We start from the raw sequence: 25,465 nt of genomic DNA on the forward strand, positions 1-25,465 counted from the left end.
AGAAGTGTGCCAGGTGATCTGTAGTGTGGCACGGCACAAGGCCCCCAGATAAGATTGTATCACTGTGGAGCTCCTCGTTCGAGCATTTCCAGTAGTCCTTGGTCCTCTAACTAGAATATATAATAGGTTGCTCTTCGCCAGCCACTTTCTGGCATGTTGGAAGTGTGGAAACTTGATGTTATTGTTCCAAGGTGGCGACAAAGATCCTACTAACACTCTTGGCCGTGATTGGCAAGGTTTTTGAGAAAGTCCTATATTTGTGTATTAATGTTAGATTGGCCACTGATCATTTGCTAATGGACAACCAATATGGTTTCCGACCAGGCAAGAGCACTGAGCATGCTATACTAAAGGTGATGGATATAGCTTCCTCTAATCCATGTAAATATGTATTAGGGACTTTCCTGGACATACGGGCATTTAGCAATTAATGGTGACCCTCTGCCCTGTTTCAGATGCATAATCGTATACGAAATGAACTAGAAGTGCTCTCAAGTTATTTCAGTCATCGGATCGTTTCCCTGCGTGACGTTGCTCGGAGGTTCGTAAGACCTTAACTAAAGGATGCCCTCAGGGTATTATTCTGAGTCCCATTCTTTGGATCATAGAATTCGATTCGATATTGCGTTTAAGGGTGCAATGTGGTTGTCGTGTCGACGCTTATGCTGACAACACGCTCTTTCTGATCGAAGGGGATTCGCGTAACGAGGTAGAGTTCCGAGCTGCTCGTGCTTGTGAGACACTCCGACTGTGGAATCTCCAACATAAGATGAATTTTCAGCCCAAATAAAACCACAATGATGTTGCTCAAGGGCCGATTGGCTGCTACTCGACGAGTCCAGGTCCAAATGGCTGGTCTCCCCATTTTTATGTTACGACTCAAAAATACCTGGGGGGTTATCCTTGATGAGAATTTTCAGTTCAAGGAACATATACAGAATGTAGCAAAAAAGGCTGCTGATGCTTTTTATGGAATTCGTAGAGTCATTCATCCCGATTGGGGGTTGAATTTCCGTACCATGCGTATCCTTTACAAAGGTGACAGCGAAACTATAATGCTGTATGCTGCGAGCTGTTAGGGAACTTGAGAGAATACATTCCTTTCTGGATCTCTGTATTAACTGGATGATCCGCGAGGAATGGTCTATAGTGGCTGGTTTCCTTCACGCCCTTGCGATGTGTATATCTGCAGGGGAGTTTAATGAGGTACTCGATCGTGGTAGGATCTCGAGTGGCTAGGGTTCCGGCTTAGGCATTGGATTGGTTGGAGGTAGGCACATTGGCATCTTGCCACAGTAATATTGGTATTGTTTGTGATTTGCTTTGGAACCTCCGCTGGTGGGGGTGACCGCGCCGCCGGGGTATGTTAACCTGTGCGATCGGGGGAGTGGCTTCCCTCTGCCGGTGGCGGTCATGATCGTGACTTAATAATGCCACGCGAGACACTATGATGGGACCGGGTGAGGGTGCGGGGCTTGTCCCCGGCTCCTGCGCGTACCAGAATGAGGTTGTGTTCTCCTTGTTAGGTGAGCTAAATTGGTCACCTTAATCGGTAGTAGGTCTGAATCTCTATGTTGAAAGACATAATTTTGACTGCTATGAGTGTAGCACTGATTTTAATTTAAACTCGTTCGTTTTCTGAGGCACAGTCACAAACGGTGCTGTCAAATCTGGACAGCACCCCGTAGGGGGAAGACACCAACTTTGTGGGTGTCTTCCTCCTATGGGGTTGGGATGTGAGAAACAAATTGCATTTTAGCTTTTAGAATTGTTCAACGTTGTGCTTAAATAATAATTTTTAGGTTAACGTAACTTAACAAGTGCTGGCGTAGCGTTTTAGTGCTATCTAATTTTTTATTTTTTTGTCCAGATTACCTTTTTTCTGATAACAATTTTCATTACAATAACAGTTATTTATTAATGAAAACATGGAATGAAACAATGATTACTTTGAATCTTTGATACTTTAAAAAGGGTGATCAGTAAAGATTCAATTAGGAATTTGAGTTGAATTTTTGTCAGAAACTAATTGAAAAAGTAGTAACAACTTTAAATTTGATAAAAATTTAACAATTTTTTTTAATGCTTTTGAAAGTATTTTCTTTCTAGCTTGCCCTTTAAAAAAAAAAGAAATAGTTTATGCACAAAAAGAAAAATTCATGGCTTATTAAAAGAATTGTAAAATGCAGCTCTATATTAAGAGGTCTTCATGAAATCTCTAAATATAATTTATCTGGTAACCTCCAAAACTGTTTTAATAATTACAAAAAATATTTTACTATAGCTAATCACTATAATAAAAAAATTTATAGTAATTTAATATCTAATTTTAACAATAAATCAAAACGAAAAACTATGTGGTCAGTTATTAAAAGTGAAAGTAGATATGAAAATAAAATATTCAGAAAATGGAAATAGAAAGTTCAGATAACTTCAAAAATACAAACTACTTCTTTTGTTAAATTATTCCCTAATTAGTAATGGAGGACTTTAATAATTTCTTTTCCAATATTTCAAATAACAATAATATTGACCCATTTCAAACAAAGCCATTCAAGTTGAGCGACTTTATTAATAACCAGGAAGTTAAAACTTGGATCTTCACTATAAATTAAACATTGAGTCTTGATGAAACTCCTGCTAGTATTTTAGAAGAAGCTGTAAATGTGATTGTTCCACTTACAAAGTTAATCGACTCTTTGAGTGGACCAAACAAGTGGTAGTCAGAACGGGCAAGATCAGGACTATATGGGGGACGAGCCAGTACTTCAAAGTTGAGTTTCTGGAGTGTTTCAGAAGTGTGGGCAGCAATATGTGGACGGGCATTGTCGTGCAACAACAGAACACCTTTCAACAGCAGTCCTCGGCGTTTGCTTCGAATTGCAGGCTTCAGCTTGGCAGTAAGCATCTCACTGTAATGCGCACTGTTTATTGTCGTGTCTCTTTCCTCATAATGTTCCAGTACTGGGCCTTGTGAGTCCCAAAAAACCGTAAGCATCAGTTTTCCTGCAAGTGGTTGGGTCTTGAACTTTTTTTGCTGGGCGAATTTGGATGTTTCCATTCCATACCCTGCCGTTTACTCTCCAGCTTGTAATGATGGATCCATGTTTCATCACCAGTGATGATACTGTCTAAGAAGATGTCCCGTTTGTTACCATAGTGATCGAAATATTTTTGGCAGATGTCCAAGCGCATTTGTTTATGCAACTGTGCGAGTTGTTTTGAGACCCATCTTGCACAGACTTTATGAAACCCAAGTCTGTTGTGGATGATTTCGTAGCCAGAACCGTGACTAATTTTCAGACGATGTGCCGTCACTTCATCAATAGTTACTTGTCTGTCTAACAAAACCATGTCACATGCACGCTCAATGTTTTCCTCATTTGTGGCGGTAAACGGTTGTCCGGCTCCTTTGTCGTGCATAACACTTGTGCGACCATTTTTGAATTTTTCAATCCATTCGTAGACACTCTGTTGCGGCAACACACTATTCCCATACTGTACCGAAAGTCTTCGATGAATTTCGGCCCCTGATACACCTTCCAACCACAAAAAACGGTCACTGCAAACAGGAAGCAGAGCAACCACGGTTAACGACAGGGCAGCGATAATAGAACTAACCTAGCAGCATCAAACCTGCACAGACATAACAACAATTAAACCATGCATGCGTATCTACACAACACAACAGTACTACCAACATAAACAAAAATATAACTAAATTGCGGATAATAATTGACTTACCCTCGTATCTTACCCTCTTCACAAACAAAACAACTAATTTATACTTAAAGATAATTATTAATAGAATTGAAAATTCTTTGATTAAAAAATGGTTCACTGGTGGATTGTTAACTATTTAACTTTCTCTATGAGTAAGACCATTGCAGTGTGCTTTTCGGTTAAAGTAACATTGCTGATTGTATAGATAGAATTTCCATTCATGATAACACTAGTATTTCTGTTATCCATAAAACAACATTTCTGGATATTTTATTAGGCGACAACTTCTCTTGAAATAATTAAATTAATCAAACTGTTGATGGATGCTTGAAAAATTAAAATGCTAACTTCATGTTTATATATATATTTATATATGAGGTCTGATCAGAAAATAACAAAACATTTTTAATTATGTGCCAATGGAGATATTTAGTGATATCCAGTTGGCAGCATTGTGTTCTCTAACCTCTGTAATAACATAACCTCTGTAACCACATGTTCTTGGATTGTTGATAACTCATTTAGTTTTCGTGTTATTGTTATTTGAGTGCAAAATCAGATGACTGTTCTCCCTCAGCCTCCCTACTTGTCAGACTTGGCTCCTTGCGATTTTTTCTTATTTCCAAAAATAAAATCAGTGATAAGAGGATGCAGTTTTGAGACTGTTGATGCATTAAAGCAAATTCGTCATGAAGCTATCCAGGACTGGTTCACGAAGTGGAAACAATGAGTAAAGTGTGTGAATACTGGAGAGGAGTACTTTGAAGGGGATAAAACCAATAATCCGTAAAGTTAATAGTAAAGTAGTAAAGGAATAAAGTTTGGTTATTTTCTGAACAGACCTCATTATAAATATATATATATATATATATATATATATATATATATATACACATGTATATACATTATACATGTACATATATATATATATATATTTGTAACATATGTATATATATATATATATATTTATAACATATGTATATATATACATACATACATTATTTTTTTTTTTGTAAAATCTATCTTTTCAAGACCCATAACATATCTGTACTAATAATTATTGTATAACTCAACTTGATCCACCAAGTACTGAATCAAATAAAGTAAATTGACACTTGCCTTAATTTTTCATATTTACAATAGTACTTTTGTGGGAACCCACATCATCAGTTGTAATTCTTCTTTACGAAATGTTTTTATTAGCAAATTACACATTAAACTCAGAATAATAACACTGATCAACAAAATTTAATTTTTTGTTTGGTTAATGAGAGTAAATGGCTGAAATTTCTTTTAAAACAAAAAATGTATGGTGAACGTAATATGACAATACATTACATGCATTTTGTATTCTCCTAAAATTTATTTCTTTTGGATTTTGCACTTGAAAGAAAATTAAAAATATTTTTCTAATCAGCATGACAGTTTATAAGTAATTATAATAACAACAGAAATAACTATTGAGTGGATGATATGTTTAAAGTAAGATGAAAGTAGGAAGAATGAGTCACATTCTTGTTCATTTTAATTAGTGTGTAAATAATAAACATGATGACTAATGTAAAGGTCTGTAATAAATAAACAAAAGCTATTTAGTTGATACGTAATATAATAAAATACATTTATAAAATGCTAAGCTTATGGAGTTCATGCATAATACTACCTGAAAATAAGAATGGTAGTTACAAAAAAAACTAACCCTGATAGAAGAATTCTGATTTCATATCTAAAAATAAGCTTAAAAAATACTGTAAGAATTTGTTATTCACTGTCATTTAATAAAATCATTGTTGATCAGTGTATTTAAAATATATATACATAAAATGTATTATATAAGATTTAAAAATTACATTAAGATTAAAAAGTTAAAAATTTTCCAATTTATAAAAAAATAAAAATATAGATATTTTGGAAAAATATATATTATGCATATATATATTATGCATTAATATTATTATTATATGCATTATATTATATATGCATATTATTATGCATACTATTATTAATAGTATATAAACACAAACAGAGATTCAACCTGATCAACTTGCAAACAGAATATGAAGAAGACACATTTATAAGGACAGTAATAGATGACAGCACAGTTTCAGATAAAGATTATGATAATATATACATTTTAATTATTCATACAACAGTATAATGTTGGCTGGTCAAACAAGTAGTATATTTCGTTTTATCCTATTTAATTTTATTTTATCATAATTGATATCGTATTTTTATATATGTAACTTTTAATTTCTGTAATTTTAATTAATTTATATATATATATATATATACAATCATAAAAAATAATAATACTTACCTCTCTAAAAACAAGATAACAGAAATCAATGAATTTAAATAATAATAATGCAAACAGTTTTTAAAAATCCTTAATTTTTATATTCTATTTAATAGCCAGCCTATTTTAATCTATTTTATTAGCCAGCTACCCATTGACATAAACTGATTACAACATTTTTTTGGTAGCAAGTACAGTAAATAGTACTATAATAAAAAGAAGACAATTAAAAAAGAAGGATGATCTCTTGTCACAAAGCTAAATCCATCTACTTTAATCATTCATTCTCTGCCTTATACTGGTCAAACAAGCCAGTCCCCCAAAAAAGGCATGTAAAGGGCAGTCATTAATTGTGTGTTCCGTAGTTTCAGTGTCAGCTTCACAGAGACATCATTGATCACATATCAGTCACCATTTAAACTTTCAGTAACTGCACCTGCCCTCTCCAGTTCAGAAACTATTGATGACGATCCATTACTTTCAAGGAAGGCTCATTCTACCTATTTTGTTTATTGGGTCAGAGACTGACAATTGTTCTGTCCATTGAGCATATCCCAGGATGTCATCCAACTGGTTTTGGAGAAAAATCCTTGTGAAAAAATTCAAGTAACATTAGTTTATTAATTTTGTTACTTTTATTATATAATTTTTTTTAATATATATGTAAACTTTCTGGCATTTGTAGCAAAAGTACCTAAATATTTTTAAAGTAAAGTAGGAACTGCTCTAACAGTTGACTGGTTATGTTTATTTTTTAACTTCCCGTCTAATATGGGTATTAATTAGATTTAAGCTAGAAATTAAGCATAATGGAATTAAGCATATCATCTATGTAATCTCTGTTTTCCACTTCTTTTATAATGCACTAGCTCTTTATCATATTCTTCCTTATAAGAAAGGATAGGATTTATTGTTGAAAGAATAACTTGAGCCAAAAAAAAATAATAACGGTTTTTTGCTTTAATTTTAGGTAATGAGAAGAAATCAAGAAATAAGAATGCAATTAGAAAGAGAACGAAGAGAAAGAGAAGCAGATGAAGGCGGTTTTCAAGAAATCATGCATAATAGAGCAGTACATGGTGGTTCTAAACATTCTGTCATTGATATTGAAACACCAAGAAGGAATCAAGATATGATGTATACTACAAGAGAAATAATACAAGAACAAAGAACTCCCAGTGCTAGTAGAAGAACATCAGCGGTGCTAGATGGAGGAGGAGGGGGAATTAGACCAGGTGAAATGTATAGTCGAACTCCTGCAAGTCAAGCCTCATATTATTCAAATGATGGTAAAAAGTGTTTATAATTTGTAAATTTTTTTTTCAATTTCAGTGGTGATTTGCTTTGTTGAACATATTAAAAAATTTGTTTAATTATATTAACGATTATGATGCAAATGTATTTTATTGGTTGGTACTTTTCATAAGAACACTACTATTTGTTGGCAATCAATCCTAATAACTTGTTTAAATAAAGTAGAAGGGAAGTGTATGTTCAACTGAACCCCATATAGTCACTATACAGATTGCTAGTAATTGTTTATTGTCACAAGTACAGACAGCATGTTAAGCTTTTTGTAGAAAGGAATATAGAATCCTGAGAATAGTATTCGTGACCCTTCTTTACAGATAATATGGTGAGATTCACATCTAAGCACCTATGTATTTAATCAGTGCAAAGTATGAACTTTGCATTGAGGAAAAGTAATCCACTTAGGCATAAATATTAGATAATGTGAGTATAGTATAATATTATATTGCCATATATATAATATAATGAATTATAGTTGCCAACCTCAAACTCAAGTGGATCCTTTTTTTAAAAGGATACACTTTTCTAATGTTTTAAATATCTATTTTATACATCCATATCTTTATTTTAAAATTAGCACAGCATAGATAAAAATCACTTTGAATGAACTAAATTAAAGTCAAAGAAATAACATTAATTAATGTTTATTGAAGAAATGATGTGATTTACAGTAATGTATGGAAAGAATTGAAATTGCAGTCAGATTTAAGATACATAGTAGAGAAATGAACAAGATGTTTTTAACAGAACTCTGTATGTCACAATATATAAATTTGTATATCAGTCACGTATTTATTTCTTTCTAAATGATTAACTTTTGATCAGTTTTTCAGTCTAATTCTGGAGCAACTTCATTTTTTCCTATCTTTAAGGTTATTAACAACATTACAAACAGAATACGTTTAAAGTATTTATTAGTTTAAGGATAAATAATGTTAAAATAAAAGAATAAACTAAAAAACATAAAAATCCACAACCTCAAATAAGAAATCATTGCAATAAATGTAATTTAATCATTTTATATGTTTATTATAATTTTAAACATTGTTGAAACTGTAAACAAGGTTTCAACATTTTTACTGAACCCTTGAAAATTGAGTTTCTAAAGGTTTGTTGACAACTGTAATATAAAATTTGATGTTCTTTTTAGATACGAGGTCCAAAAATCTTCATGGGGAACCTCAAAGGCTTAAAAGTCCTTAAATGGTTAAAAGTTTAACAGTATCAGTTGAATTTTAGAAAATATCACTAAAATGAAATTTCAGGAATTTTTATAGTGATGTAATTTCAGTACTTATTTTAGCACTCCATAAAAAAATTAAAATGAACATAGTGATAGACTTCAAACATATTTACAGACTTTGCACAGCATCCAAGGTAGATTCCTAACCTCAAATACTAGAAACTTTATATTAGCCCACTTCCATGAATATTCTGTTTGTATTCATATATTCTTATTGATTTATAGATTACATGCTCTCTTAACCTATAGATAATAATATTTGTATTTATTAAAAGTTTGATTAAAAGCTGTTCAATTGTTTGATTGTTTTTTTTTTTTCTTGTAGGTGGATATGGTATACCTAGTAACAAGAAAAATTTAATAGAAATGGAAAATGCTAGAAGAATGAGTGAAGCTGATTCAATACAAGTTCTTCATAGAAGAGGATCTGAACCAGGAAGATTAGATGAAATTGCTGGTGCTTCTGGTGGTGGACCAGGGCGAGGGAATGTCGCACATAATAGTAACAATAACCTACCAGGTACACCTAGACTTGGTAGTTATAATCATAATGATAATAATAACCACGCTCATAGAATAAATAATAATAACCAAGATGACAAGACACAAAGTCTTGGTGTATATACTACACGAACTCCTGTCGAAACACCGAGGAATATCACATTAAGACAACAACCACAACATACACGTGAAGAAACAAGAACATCTTGTGATTATAGATTAATAAATAAAACAGAATTTAGTGATAGACGTAATATTTTTCAATCTAATGAAAGACTGGATGCTATATCAACGGCAGCCAGTGTTGGTAATATCGTGAAAGAAAGTAATAAAGAACAAATGTTAAATGTTAATAATGAGATTGAAGATAATCATCGGTTAAAAGACGATTTAGATGATGAAGATAATGATCATCACGGCTTTACAAAAAGTGTTGGTGGTGGAGGTGCAAATTCTGATTATGAAAAATTAAGAGGTGGAGGTGCTCAGTCTGATTCTGGTAGAGGTAGTACTGTTTACAGTAGTGGAAAAGCAAAAACAGAAAGGAATATTGATACAAGTCCTGAACCTCTTCCACATCCAGGTAGTTATTATATTACTTATTTCACTTATTTATATGTTCATAGTTTATCTGTCTAGATTTTAGCAGTAGTAATTGAATAGAATATGGTATCTTGTGTGGAAAGTTTTCATACTTACAGTATTCTTTAATTGCATGCACAAAAACATGCCAGCTTTTCCTTCTTATCAACCTAATTTTATTCAACGGTAATTTTAATTTAAAGTTAGTAGAGCTTAAATAAAATTACTCTGAATGATCTCAATTGATGTTAAAGAAACGACATTAATTGTACATAATTTAGATCATAGAAATGATGTGATTACAGTAGTATATGTAAAGAACTGAAATTGCAGTTGGATTATCAACACATGTAGAAAAGTGAATAATGATAGATTTAACAATCATAATTATAAATTAACTGAAAATTACATAATTCATTAATATTTACCAAATTTTTAAAATATCTATTTATTTATAGATTTTTCACATCTCATACATGCAGAGGTTGTGTGAATGTTAACATTTCCATATTATAATATACTGTATTCTGTAAACAGATCCATATATTACAGTTAAATTAGAAGTGATACTTATTTACAAAGTGGACTATTTCATTATTTATTATTAATCAACATGTTGAAATCACTAATTATACAAGTCATAATATTAATTTACAAGAGCCATTCAAAAGTTCTTGGCTTGATAAAGAAAACATAAGATTTTCAGAAATTTTTATATTTCAATGTAATCTCCTTGCATTTTCATATATTTAGATCAAAAACATTCCAACTTTTTAATACCGAAAGTATAATGTGATTTGTCCAACTCCGCAAATAAGCAGTCATCTTAGCTTTGACCTTATTATTTGAAGTGATTCTTTTTCCAATGAACCATTTCTTCCAGTTTGGGACAAGGAAGTAATCACTGGTTGCCAAAAACGGCACATTTGGAAGCACTTTGAAGTGTAAGTCAAGGGGTTTTGCATCAACAACCCAAGATGTATGTGCAGATTCGTCTAGTAGTGATGTATGTGCACCCTTCAATCAGTCTAGTAGTGAAACGTAATAATTACTATTGATGGACATACCTTTTCCCATGTAATCTATGAATTCAACACTATAAGAATCCCAAAAAACTGTAGTCATGAATTTTCCTGCAGATGGAGTCAATTTTGTTTTCTTTGGCGTATGTTTGCCTGTTCCCATCCAATGTTTGGTTGGACTGTTGTTTGCTCTCTGGTGTATAGTGGAAAATTCATGTTTCATCTACTGTTATCAATTTTGTTTTCTTTGGCGTATGTTTGCCTGTTCCCATCCAATGTTTGGTTGGACTGTTGTTTGCTCTCTGGTGTATAGTGGAAAATTCATGTTTCATCTACTGTTATAAAACATTGATGAAACTGAATGAATCACATTTAAATAAGTATAAACAGCCTGAAGAAGCATTCAGCCAAATGTATATTTGTTTGACTGTTAACAAACACGGCACCCATTGAGAAAAAAGCTTTTCATTCCCAAAACATTGTGTAAAATGTAGTGGACACAGTTTATCAATCTGTTTGTAATCTCAAAAAGCTCATGTAACCTCAATTATTGATATTCAATATAGCATTGTCTTTTTTACTATAGGAAATGAAAGAGAAGAATCATAAAGTAAAATTGAACTCTTTTTGTTTGTCTATCAGAATGAAATCTTTTAAAAAATGCTCTTTACAACAGCTTTTAGAATATATAAAAATTTGTTTGCTTTACTCTGTCACCAAAAAGGAGCAACTAAACTTATTCCTCTGAAACTTTGCATCATACCATCTAAATGATCATAGTTAATAAATAAATGTCTTAGTTGGCATGAGAAATAGTCAAAACAGTCAATCATAACAATTAGTGCTTCTGTTTTTATATTGTACTTAGATTCTATTGAAAATGTCATAGATTGATCTCCGAAAGAAGTAAAAACTTAAATTAAACCCTAATTTTAGCTGTTCCTTACCCCAAGGTATCAAAATATTACAAAAAATAACTTTAAAAAAAGGGTAACATCACTATACTTCTGTGATGCATGAGTAGGTTGTAGCCCTGTGGTAGTAGGTTGTAGCCACCTTGATAATTTAGAAAAGATTGCAAAAAAAGGTTTCTGTATGTATATTATATTTTTCAATCCTCTATAGAAAATACCTCTATAGGAAGTATTAAATTGTACTTGAAATGTATGTAATTTATCACTGGTAGTAATAAATAAAAAATAAGTATTGAAAAAACTTATTTAAAATAAGTAAAACATTAAACTTTATTCCTTAAACATATTTAAAATAAGTTTTCTTATTAATATTGGAGGAGAAAAACTTACAGAACTACTATTTTTAACACTGGAGATAAAAATCCTCTTTATCGCTGAGATAAGAATTGAAAATGTTTTCTTCCAGATGTACAATTGGATACAACTGATTTCAAAAATGTTAAGTCTATATATTAACAAAAAAAAAGTTGGTTGTAATGTTCAAAATTTTCAGATGAAGTTGTTTTTTCAAAATTTTCAAGTAATATTTATTACCAGTAATTGATTTTTTTCTTCTTTTTTTATGTTTAGGAGTGAAAAACGCCTGGGCGAGCTAGAAATGTGTATGAGTAACATTTTCATTAATCTAACCCATTAAAAATCTTCTCACACCTAAATAAATTTATTAAAAACGAAAAGATCAATCCTCACTTACAGAGAATGTATGATGTCAGATTTCATATTTTTTCCACTGGAATGTAAATAGATGCTAACATATATGCATATAAATTTATATCCAAAATTTTCATATTTTTTTAATTAAAAGGAACTTAATAAACAAGAAATAGAATTGGATTATCTTTTGATTGATAGCTATATTTTCCCAGTTATAAACAAATATAACCTGAGAAGTATATGAATGGAAAATGAAACTCTACACAATAAATCAGTTACAGTTAATTCATAATCTTCTGTATTATGTGATAAAGTAGAATTTTATGTTTAAAAATGTTTAATTATATTATTAATTTTTTTTTTAAATTAAATATAGGTGCTAATGATTCACAATGGGTGGATATTGTTGAAACTGAATTAAGGCATATTCTTGATCCTAAATTACATCACAGTGTTGCCAATTCAACCTTAAGTGAAAGTATATCATCAGTTACACCACCACTGCCCCCGTTATCACCAGGCGGTTCATCAGATGATACAGGACCAACTTATAAACACAAAGGGTACGCTTTCATTATTTTTTAAGCAAAAGGTTTACTATTATTTTATTAATCATGATAAAAATTTCATTCTGTGAACTTCATATGATAAGATGAACCTGCATTCAAAAGTTATTAAAAGCAAATATTTTACCCTCTTGTTAGCATCACTTGTTAGATTGTAATTGGTTGAAGATATTGTTAGCCCAAGTAGAAAATATCAGTTATCGTTTTAAATTAAAAATTTTTTGTTTTTGATTTTTCAGAATAATTTATTGAATCTCTGACCAAAAATTATTGAAACTAATAACATTACTGAAGTTTTTAAAAATTAAAAAAAAAATAAATATCAAAAATAAATATATTTCCGTAAAATTAAAAAGATTTTCAGAACATGTGTTCTGAAAACAGAACACATATACATTTATGTTTATTACATTGTATGTGTACAATGTAATAAAAAGCAGATTCAGTATGTAACGTAATATAAAACAGATACAGACACTGTTAAAAATCCAATGAGTAGAAATCTACTAATAAAAGTATCAGAATTTACAAAAATTATCTAAAAGGAACTAAAATTTACTACCTTACTGTTTTATAAAAAGTATGCCATTTAAAGAACATAGGTATTAAAAAAATGACAAAAAACATATTGAAGAGAAATGTAATTAAGTTACTGTGTATTACAAAAATAGTATTTCTTAAAATTGACAAAAAATTGCAGTACGTTTAACAGATTACTTAGTGAGAGTTAATAATCAAAATTTTCCTTTAAAAACACTATTTCTACCTTAAAAATTTGTAATCTTACTTGCTTTGTATATTGATGTTAAATGTTAGTCTTCGTTTATGAGCTGTAACGTGATCGAACAAAGAACCTGTGTAAAATCACATTCTTTTTGTTTGTTCAACCAGTCCATATCGATATTCATAGTGATAAACAAAACATTCATAAGCTTTTTCTTGTGACAGTCCTGGGTGCAAGTCATTAAATCATAGTTCATACTTGACCAGTTTCCATCAGACTTTTTGAGAAATTAAATAATTAATTTAAAACAGGTCTAAATTTAAAACAGTGCTCGATAAAAATAAATATTTTTTTGAAGCAAAGCATCAGTTTTTAAATATTATATTCACCTTTTTAAATTAGTGCAGACATAAGCAATCTCAACTGTTTTTAGATTCCTTGAAAAAGCCTTCTTTCAATTTTGATATTGATAATATTTATCGCAGTTTTTCTCTTTCCTGTTTTTTCATAAAATATGCTGTTTTGATGTGATTTATTTTGATGTAATTTATTACAAAGTACAGCATGGATATTTTGGTTAGATTGTTTGATAGTAATGCATTAACATGCCTTTATACCTAAATCATACATGGATAAATATATGATTTATTGCCAATTTAACAACATTATTGTACATCAAACGTAAAAAATGTGTTTTTTGACCCTATTTTTGGCGTTTTACACGGGATATCTTAGAAACAAAGAGAAATACAGTTTTGGGACCTATTTTTTTCGATTTCCCAGCTCAAAAACCATAAGAAACAATTGAATTTGCCCCTTAATTGACCTTCCCAGAATTTCAGAAAGCCTTAATTTACCTGGAGGAACTGAAACTCGGGCGAAATCTTTCACACTGTATAACTCGCTAACAAAGCGTTTTCGGGCATTTCCGATATTTTTCAGATATATCTTTATATGAACTTTTTTCTTGTTTTTAGCCTCTAGAATGAGTTGTCAAAGTATTGCCCTATCCTCCTGAATCATCCTGTATGTATATATATATATATATATATATATATATTATAGCTCAAAATTACAAGAAAATTAAATTATTATAGCTTAAAATTATTAGAATTTTTAATTCTACAAATATCTAGTACAGACAACTGAGATAAGACATTTGAGATAAGTACTGCAACAAAAATTACACTATATGCACGGTTTTATTTTAATGATGCAGCATATTGTTAATTTTTAACATTCAAAACTATTACTATTTTTAATATTTTTATTTTAATGAGCAATTTAATAAGACGAATTCAATCATAACTGAAGAAACAGGGTCCCACAAAAGTGCTATCATGATAAAATTATGGTAAGAAATGTTTTATCTCAATTGGCTGTTAGTATAGAATTTTAATTATAATTTAGCAGTATAGAGGAATAGTATGAATCTTAAAAAATTAATTTCTATAAAATATATATATATTGCTGTGCTATTGAGCAATCAGAAAAAGCTCATTGTACTAGAACATTAGCTATTTTAATGAATAACTAAACAAATTTGTATTTAACCAGTTTCAATAAAAGTAGGAAGTTTTTCATGTGACATATTTTTAATTTTTAATGTACATTAGTACTTCATTCTTTATAAAACGGAGCAATTTCAATGAATCCTTTTTTTAGTTTGGAACTTGTATGTATTTTCCAGATAACGTATGGAAGATCTTTCAAACAAAACTTATACAGTCTACATAATACTTGTAATAGCGTTTTATTATTATAATATAATAATAACGGGTACTAACAACCAGCAGTTGTTGCCACTCCTTAGCCATGTACTCTTCAGAATCACAACAATTAAGTTTTGAAGGGCCCTTGATAAGGCGGGTGCACGTCAAATCAAACCCAAGTACCAAACTTGGCAAAGAAAAGCAAACAATAAGTCAATGTTCTATTAAGATGTGGATATTGCAAAAACTTTAATCAACAAACAGTCGAACACTAGTGGGTGGAACACACTCAACCAGTAGCTCAAATTGTAGCCAAAGACAAGCTCAATGTAATAACAACTCTGGATGCATCAGGAAGACCTGAGTAATTGTTAGGGTCTGTTTTGTATGCTTTTTAGTATAGTGGGTGGAGGAGAGCTATCGTCCAGTGTTCTGGTAGTTCTTTGATCCAGATGCTGACAAGCAGTGTATGAAGGGTGATTTTTACTTGTCTTCCTGTATGTTTCCAGATTTTTACAAAGGTCTAATCTTCCCCCGCCACTTTGTAATACTTCATCTCACCCAATGCTTGGTAGACTTCTTTTATTATATGAATATGGTAGGATTGATGTTTTCCAGTGGTGTTATTAAGGTGCTGGTGTCGAAGTTTAGGAGTTCTGTCAGTTTTTTGGAATTTAGGAGTTTGTTGAAATACTTAGCTAGGATTTCCATGTTGTCTTTATTGTTATGGACCAGATTATGGTTTTCATACTTCATTTGTAAGTTTGGGGAGTTTGGAGTTTTTTTAAGGTTTTGTGTTAGTCTCTCGACTGTTTTTTTTTTTTTTTATTTGGTGTGTTTTTATGGTGGGTAGTTTCTTTTCTTTGTTTTAGAAGATTTTGGAAGGATGTTTCTGATTTTTGGGATTGGTGTAACAGCCATGTTTGGAGTCTCTTCACTGTTTTGTCGAATTCTCTATTCCATCATTGATGCTTTTTACAAGATTTTATTGGCACCAATTCTTCTGTTATTATTATTTTTTGGTTGCTTTTTGGCAATTTTCATTCTTGATTAGTTGGGCAGGGTCGATTTATTATTTTTTTTTTTTTAGGAGCTTGGTTTAGTTGCTTCTTTTGGGGAATGAATTTAATTTTAATTGGTAGTGTTTGTTCATCAAGACATGATCTAGTTGCCATTCTCCTTTATTGTCTTCAGGGTTTTTTCTGGTTTTGAGTGGAGGTATCTTCTTGAAATTTGTGGATTTCAAGATTAGGTTGTGGTTTCTGCAGAGATCAATGAGTCTGTCTGTACTCATTTGTTCTCTTTTTGGTGTTTAGCTGTTTCTGAAAAAACAAATGTTTTTCAGAGTTGATTTGTAAAGAATTTTTAAAGAAAAAACTAATATTTTTAAAAATATTGTTGAAATATTTATCTTTTTCGTAGAAAAAGTATTTTTCAGTTTATCCTCTGTTTTCTTTCACAGGCTTGGTTATAGTTTAAAAGGTGATTTTAAAGGTAGAGGGAATGGTCCAAGAGGTACATGGAGTGGACGTCCTGCCAAAGATAAAACACCTCATCATCGTCATGGCCATTCAAAACGAGAAACACCTGCATCTAAATTACCACCAAGTAAGTTTATTAACTTTTTTTATAATCTGTCATTTGACTAGTCTGATGCATTCCAGCATTCCTGTTGTTGAAATAATTGACGCCTTGGTGAAATACCTTGGTTAGGTTTAATTATTTTAAATATTTGATTATTCACTGGTTCATTTATTTTTGTAAAAAAGCCTTACTTCAGTTATCATATTAATTATATTTATTATAATTTATATACATATCATTAATCATACATTATATTATACATCATATTATTAATCATACATTTGTAAAAAGTACAAATGTGTCTTCGAAGGATGAGCAGAGACTGACTTATTCTAGTGTGGAGCCAGCTTTTATAGCATGGATGGAGCCGAGTGAGCTGCCAGGAGCTGTGTGAGCCATACAAAGCCGAGTGAACTGTCAGGAGCTGTGCCTCAACCCCCATCTGCACTGTACTTATGTTTTTACTGAAGATAATGTATTCGATTGATTGATTGTAGATGGTGATTGTTAATTAACTGATGATGATGAAAATGATACTGATAAAGAATTGATGATGATGGATAATTTATTGTTGATAAATGATACATAAACACATGTGAATTTGTACATATACACATGTGTCTTGTATGTATAAATCAGTCAATCACAATCATCAATTAATCCATCATCGTCATCATCAATCAATCAGTCATCAGTTTGCAGTTAATATTGTTATTAATCTATTATCAACATTATCTATCATAAATCACTTCTCAATCAATCAAATAACAATCAGTCATCAAACAGTCTATCATCATCATCATTCAGTTCATCATTATCCATTAATCAATGATCGGTCATCAATTATGCAACCATAATTCTGCCTTCAATCAGTAAATCATTAGTTATCAATAATCCTTCAATCAGTCATCAATAAATTGTTAATCAGTTATCAATCATCATAATCATTATCAATCTGTGCATCATCAATTAATCAATCACATAACAATCAGTCATTAAAAATCAATCATCATCAATTATCCATAATCATCATCTTATTGTCATCAATTAATCCATCATCAACATCTATCAATATATCATCTCCATACTGTTAACATCATGAATCAATAATAAATAATCTGTCATCATCATCAATCAGTCAATCCATCAACATTAATCAATCAGTCAATATCATTTCAATCAATATGTCAATATTGACATATTCAATCAATATGTCTGTCAGTCCATCATGATGACGGACTGACAGATGATGAAACAATCTATTTATCATTTATCATCAGTCAATCCCACCATTCAATCCTCATCAATTATTAATCCATCAGCAATCAGATTAGTCAAGTCAAATTAAATCAAATCATCATTTAATTCAGTCTGTTTTCTACTTCTCCTTGAAAAACTTTACCACTTTTTTCTCTTTTTGAGATCTTCCTTTTCACAAAGGAAAATCTCTTTCTTGATGTTCACATCAAGGCATTGTTCCAGTAAAAGGATTAATTTTTTTTTTTTAATGAATATCTTTAATATCTTAACCCTTAAGGGGGGGGGGGGTCTCAATCTATGGCGTAAAACCTTCCCTGGGATACTCATGTATCCTGAAAATTTGAAAGAAATTGTTCAGTTGGTTCTCGTTTGATTATGTTGCAGACAGACCCACAAACTTTCACATTTGTATTAGAAAAATTGAATTATATTAGAAAAGTAGCATTGTAAATGATTTGTTTTGTTATGTTGTTTTCAGATTAAACAAATGTGAATGTTTATATTACCATTATTTATTGTGGTGGGTGATTAGCTGAATGCTTTTCTAATTGAAAGTTGTACACTTTTGATAATAATTTTAGTCTTTATGTTGTATTTAATATGTTGTGTACAAAAGTAATAAAATAAATGTTTTAAATTCTGTTAGGAAATTAATATAAAAATTTAATGTTCAGTCAGTTTTTGAATGCTAATATCTATGAATTTTTTTTCAGCCTTAATGTGCAGCAGTCTTGAATTAGATTCCATGTTAGATGAAAACAATTCCAGTGATGAATTGAGTACAACAGTTGATACAGCTGATACTAGAGCTATACGAAAACAGTTAGAAGGTCTTGAAAATATGTACTCTGAGGTAATTAATACTGATTATTCTTACTCTCTCTGACAGTGCTTACGCTTAACTCATTATGAACAACAAATTTTTACAATCAATTTTTTTATGCTTACTTTATTCATCTGCTATACATGAGTATAAAAAAACAATTTCTGTATTTTAGCAGTGAAAGACAAATAAAAACTACTCATAATTAAAAATTAATTTTGAAATTTCAGTAACCCACAAGGAAATTCACAATTTCTACTGTTAAAATAGGAAATAATCATTTTGTGCTGTTTTATGTGTGGATTCTCAAGCTCTGCTATTTAAAAAATCTATAATTAACATTATGTTAAAATATGAATTTTTTACTCTCATCAGGTTTACCACACTGAAAGAATTTGTTGTGTGGTATTGAGTAGTATTGTCTGCAATAAGAATATATAATTTTTATATTTGTCCCCAGCTATCAAAAACAAAATTATTTTTTGATAATAATTCAATAAATAAAAAAAAAAGATCTATAATGCTAGATTAATTTTTAACAAGAAAAGGGAAAATGAGATTAAAAATATTTATATCAATTCTGAAGTTTGTTTCAGTATTAGGACCGTTGGGAAAGTTCAAATTTTGAAATCTATTTTTTAATGTAGTTGCCTTGCTATTTCGGTACATTTAGACCAACAAATATCAAATTTTTTAAACCCTCACTGTAATGCTGTTTGTCCATTTCAGCAAAATAAGCAGTAGTTTCAGCTCTGACTTCATCATTTGAAGTGAATCTTCATCCAGCAAGACATTTCTTCAGGTCTGGGAACAGGAAGTAATCAATTGTAAACAAACATGGCAGTTATCGAGCAGAAAGCTTTTTATTGCCCAAAACATTTTGTAAAATCTAGCATTCTATCTAAGGTCTATTGAGATATTTGCATTGTCAGCAAGCTTGGATACCCTCAGTCAGCGATCATTTAATACAACACTGGATTTTTATGATGATTTTGTTGGTCATAGCAGTTTTTGGGCTTCCTGAGTGTTGACCTTTTGAGTGGATATATGACCATGTTTAAATTCAGCAGCTCACTTTTTTCACAAAAGTAAAGGGAAAAAATTGTTAGAAGGGGAAAGGGGAATCTAACTTTTTAGTATGTCTACTGGGGTTACACATTTTAAAACAAATTATTTTCTTATAGCCCAAACTTCAATTTATGCATTTTTCAGAAAATGTAAAAACTTGGTTGCTTTGCTCGATCACCACACATAAGCAACCAAACTTAATTATCTGAAATTTCAAGGCCCAACATCTAAACATTATGATATCTGTTCAAATATATTATGATATGACAAATATCATAATCATTTGGTTGTACTTACGCCATTTCTGTGTCAGGCCAGAAACTTTCCGAATGAACCTCGTACTGGAGTGAATCAGTTATTTGACTTAAAGGTTTATATTATTCTCCAGTAACAAAACAAAAACTACAGTAGAATTATATATGTTAGCTACGATTTTCAACAATTAGCATTTTTTGATTTTTTTTTAATTTCATTTTAGAACCTCTAAATTTAAAATTAAAAACTTGTAATAAATTGCCATTATTTATCACAATAAATTTGAATTCTGATAGGCCAACAACTAAAACATTTATTTTAGTGAAATATTTATTTGATAGTAAATATGAAAAATATTTTGGCAAAATAATTAATTTTGCCGAACTGTTTCCATCATCTGGTTTTGTAATAACTGCCAGGTTTACACTTTTGATCAAAAGTTTTACATATAAACTATATTTTGATATGAAATAGAGCCTGTAGAATATCATTCAACAAGATCTGACACTTCTTCCGTTAAAGCCACAACTGGCAAGGAATGGAGGGGGTGGTATAGCGACTAGACACACTACAAGGACGGATCTTCTCCCCTCAGGGGGAATTGAGATGTCACTGAGGGGAAACTCCGTCCGATTCCAATGGACGAGCCGCAACTCCCTGGCTACAGCTGAATCATCATTGTCAGCTTCCAGACCCTTCTCAGGGCTACCTCACAAAGCACACAAACGGCCCTTTTCAGGCCACACTTCAAAAACGTCAAACAGCCCTTCGGACAGTTGAATGTACAGGGTGCTTATATAGTTCAAATTGAATTAGGTGAGGTTGCCGTAGCACAAGGACTGGATGTTGCTACCGCATCCATATGTTATGTCTGGGGATCTACTATATATGTCTTGAGTGACTGCTACTGATGTAATGTTCCTGTTCAGCAGGGTCAATTTCTGTACAGGCATGTGCATTGGAAAACGTTTGTTGATTTTCTGTCGGTTAGGCTCCGAGTTTCAGGTCGAAGTTTGGAGATCCTGGATTTAGAGAACCTAGCAGAGAAGTTGATGGTGGCTTTTATTGTTGCCACTGGGAGTTCCATCCTTCCATCCCCTGAAGTTCTGGTCGAGAGAGGCTTGCCATGGGGCAAGCTCATGAATGTCAGCCATTTACGAAAAGAGCGTATCCTATTCTCGAGCTGATCATCACTCGAGGGTGATCCTGAATGGTGAGTGGTGCTTTTTGAAGAGTATAAGGGTATAAGAGTAGGACCCATTATTTTCATAAAGTATGCACTGCAAAGAGGATTCTTGGCATTCCTTTGCGAACGAGCAGAGGAACAAGGACCCGCTGGGAGTAGTATATAGGGTTTTGGGACATAAGCAGAAAAAGGTTTTTTTTCTGTCCACTCTCTTGACCTGGCAAGGACTAATTTCAGATAAAACTGAGATTTTATAAAGACTCTTGTTAAATGACTTGCTGCCTGACGTCAATGAAGATGGAGATACAACATATCACATGAAGTTGCTCTATTTCTCTGGGAAGCAGTTTCCTCTGAGATTACCAAGGCTGAAGTGCGTCAGGCAATCTGTGAGTTGGGTAGGGGCAAGGCCACTAGCTTTGATGACACAGCGATTGAGCTTCTTGTTTGCTCCCTGTGAACTGTTGTTCTTTTTTGAGCTGTGTGTGTAGTCCGTCACACATATTTCTAACAGATTTTTGTTTGCAGGGTACTTCCCGTTGTGTTGGAGAAAAGAGGTTGTAAAATTGTTGTACAAAGGAGATGGCAAGGATCCCATCTCATCTTTTAGGCCCCTTGCATTACTTCCAGTACTTGGTAGGGAACCAACTGCCACTGAGGAGAAGCTAGGTCTGATTCCAACAGACGAGCCGCAACTCAGGCCAGGTTACAGTCCGGCTACAACCGAGCCATCATCGCTGGAGACCAGCTTCTGGACCCAACAACCCTTCTCAGGACTAGCTCGCAAAACACATAAATGGCTCTTTTCAGGGCCATCACTCCAAAATCCTCACATAGCCCTTTTCACAAGGTTTTAAAGTGCCATGTACCGTCGAAGCCATTCACCAACAATATATAGTGAAAAAATGTTGCACCTGTAAATCATTCTTGCTAGATTTTACCCAATTTTGAACTGTGTAAAGTAATAATTCTTGATCTGCAACTAGTAAAAAAAAATAGTTAATTATTTCAATTTTTTTAAATTATGTAAAACAAAAAAAATACAGAAGAATGTTAAATATGTACTTAAATAAATTTTATTACCTTACATAAATTTTTAATTAGAAGTTGGATCAATAACACTGTTTTTCCTTCCCATTTGGCTTTTGCCCTTCTCAACTCTATTTTGTTTGACTTGTCATTTTTATACCTCTTCCGTTCATTCTGGTTTTAAATTCTTTCATCTTTCTCTATTCTTTATAGATGACCAAACTGTTTTAATCTAAATTACTCTACAACCTTTATATTTGTGTTTCTTACATTATAATGTTTTGCTTTTCTCAACTCGCCTCTTTTAAAGAATTTAAACCTCAAAATTTAAAATAATTTCAGTATTTTCTATTCAATTATTAATATCTTCAGTTTCATTTTTAAATCATGTTTTGTGTTAAAGAGTTATGTAACTTATATCTATTTTATTATATTATATTTTACAGGTATTAAAACTGCTCGGTGTTAAGAAACAAACACCAGGAGGAAAATACCAAGCTTCTGATCCTAGAATACACAAACGTAGATTATATGGAAGTCTTTCTTCATTACCGAGTTCTGTAAGTTCAAGACCTATTCGACATAGTGACAAACGGAGACATGATGATAGGAAGAAAGTTAAAGATGTTAAGGTATGTAATTAAAATTATTAAGTTAATCTACGTTTCATCATTGTAGAATCCAACTAGACTTTCAAACTATTATACCTTAGGTCTGATCATTTTTCCAGATTTTTTTGTACAAGTCGGTGATAAAAATCAACTTTTTTCCTTTATTACAGTTCTTCAATACTTTTACTGCTTAAAATGAAACAGTCATCAAGTAATGTGTAGTTCTGAGCAGTAAAGGAACTAATCACTATTCTATAACTATTTATTCTAAAAATGTGTCTCTAATGATTTATCATACCATAAATTTAATCATAGACATCTTCAAGATACAGTACTTAGTTAACGTAGTCTTTTTTCAATTTTATTTAACTTTGAACAATAGACTTTCAGCAAATGAATTTTTAAAGTTTGTATCAAAAACTCACCAATAGAAAAAAATGGATTACTTATTAGAATTTTTCTAATTTACTGTTTTCAGCTCAGCCATGTTTCACACCGTAAACTGTTTAGAATCTAACCATCTAGAGGTAAAGGAAGTTATGAACTTCATGCAGTGCATTAATAAGGGTGATAAAAAAATTCCCATTAAAATTACTGAATCTTCAGATGCAAGCAGCAGTGTTGTGGACAATATCATCATTATCATAAATGAGAGCAATTCTTGATTAAAGCATATAACATCTTGAATGGTTCATTGTTTTCAAGCGTTTTCTTTACTTTACTTCATTAAGGTTGTATTTTTCTCCCTAGACATCGGTAACCATGATCTTTGGTGCTGGCCGAGTTTGTGAGTGACACGTGATGCTGACGAGTTTTGAAGAGCTCCTTTACAGGCTATAATTGTAGTACAGGATATAATTTTGGATTTTTCTATTGTGTTTGTTTGTTTAGTGTTTGTTTTAATGTTTGTTTTTAGTTTTTGTAAATTATTAAGGCTTTGGACATCTAGTTAGCCTTTGACTATTCAGGTGGGTGGTTGACTTAGGTCTCCCTCCTGGGGTGTTATTTATTAAGAAATTATTTCTTTCTTTGCATTTTTGTCTTCATTTTGTTATATTGTCTTGTTTTGAAAAATTTTTTAAATAGTTAAAAATGGTAAATATAGGATATTGTTTATCATCTGATGTCTAAGAGGAATAGAGAGGTAGCTGAAGAAGAGGTGGGAGAAGCAAATAGACGGGCTAAATGCCTGGAGAAGAAGCATCGGCGGAAAGAGAAGGAGGTCAAGGAAAAATCGGCCCAGGAAGTCAAGGATAAAGAGGCTCGTTAGGCCAAAGAGGAGGAGGTTGAAATGCCAAATAGAAGGCGTCACAAGAAGCTCAGAAAGCTCATTTGCGGTGGGTTATAGAGACCATGACTGCAGAAGGTAGTAGTACATGTCTGTTGAGGCTGTCAGTGTGGTTGGTGTTTCAGGTCGACAGCAACGATCAAGGAAGGTTGCTGGAAGAGTAGAAGTGGCTGGATGGCCAAGGCAACAACTTTGGTGACAGCGGAGGAGGAATATGGTTCAGACTCTGATGCTAGGATTATTGAAGAAATATTTGGTTCTTCTGTGGGCTCGGAGAGACAAGCCTTACTGCCCCTGCAGGCTAAAAAGGCCAGAGGCTTCCACTTTCACTGTAACTAACATAGTTTCGAGTGAAGTAGTTACTGAACTAGTTGACATGTTTAATAATACGTGTGTTGAGGTTGAAGAATTTGTAGGTAATTCAAGGAACGTAAGAGAGAAGAGTGCTGACTATATACAGTCTTGTCTGTGTAAACTGCAATTCTTGCACTTACTGATAGTTATAAATTTGAAGTTAAGTTTTTAAAGTTAGTTTTTAAAAGTTTGGAAGAGATTAAGTGGATTCCTTCAGTGTTGAGGCCTACAGTTTTATTGATTGACAAGCCAGCTGATGTTACTCCTGAAGCATTCAAAAGTGAAGTCATTAAGAAATTAGATCCCAGGAAGCAGGCATTAAGAATTGTAAGTCTTAAAGAAAATTGTAAGAGTGTGAGAATCATGGTGAATGACAATTGAGACAGAATAATATTACACAGAATGCAGTGGTAAGTCAGTATAGCATTAAATCAGTTGCAGCTAAGTCATTGCGGCATCGCATAATTATATATGATGTTCCTCAAGAACTGAGTGAGGCAGGTTGTGTAGAGGCTGTTCATGTCCAGAACATGAAATATACAGTCAGTGAATTTAATAACCTTTTTAAGGTAATATTTCGTGTAGGTAGATGGGACAGTGGTGAAGTCCACTAGATTATTGAATGTGATGAGGAGTTGAAAAGGATTTTCATTGAGAAGGGGTCGTGTCTTTGTTGACTTTACATCCGGTGAGTTG

General features: G+C 32.0%; 1 protein-coding gene across 3 annotated transcripts in view; it reads left to right on the plus strand.

The window, feature by feature from the left end:
* The window catches only part of LOC142331397 (uncharacterized), a 324,283-nt gene that overhangs the window by 293,224 nt on the left and 5,594 nt on the right, over nt 1-25,465 (plus strand). For all 3 annotated transcript variants that reach the window (XM_075377279.1, XM_075377280.1, XM_075377281.1), the window contains 6 exons: nt 6,993-7,311; nt 8,902-9,660; nt 12,686-12,872; nt 16,774-16,919; nt 18,869-19,008; nt 22,963-23,148. In XM_075377279.1, the coding sequence (XP_075233394.1) occupies nt 6,993-7,311; nt 8,902-9,660; nt 12,686-12,872; nt 16,774-16,919; nt 18,869-19,008; nt 22,963-23,148 (1,737 nt within the window). The remainder of the gene's footprint in view (nt 1-6,992; nt 7,312-8,901; nt 9,661-12,685; nt 12,873-16,773; nt 16,920-18,868; nt 19,009-22,962; nt 23,149-25,465) is intronic.

The sequence above is a fragment of the Lycorma delicatula genome, chromosome 10 (assembly GCF_047948215.1).
Source record: "Lycorma delicatula isolate Av1 chromosome 10, ASM4794821v1, whole genome shotgun sequence".
Taxonomy (NCBI): Eukaryota; Metazoa; Arthropoda; class Insecta; order Hemiptera; family Fulgoridae; genus Lycorma; species Lycorma delicatula.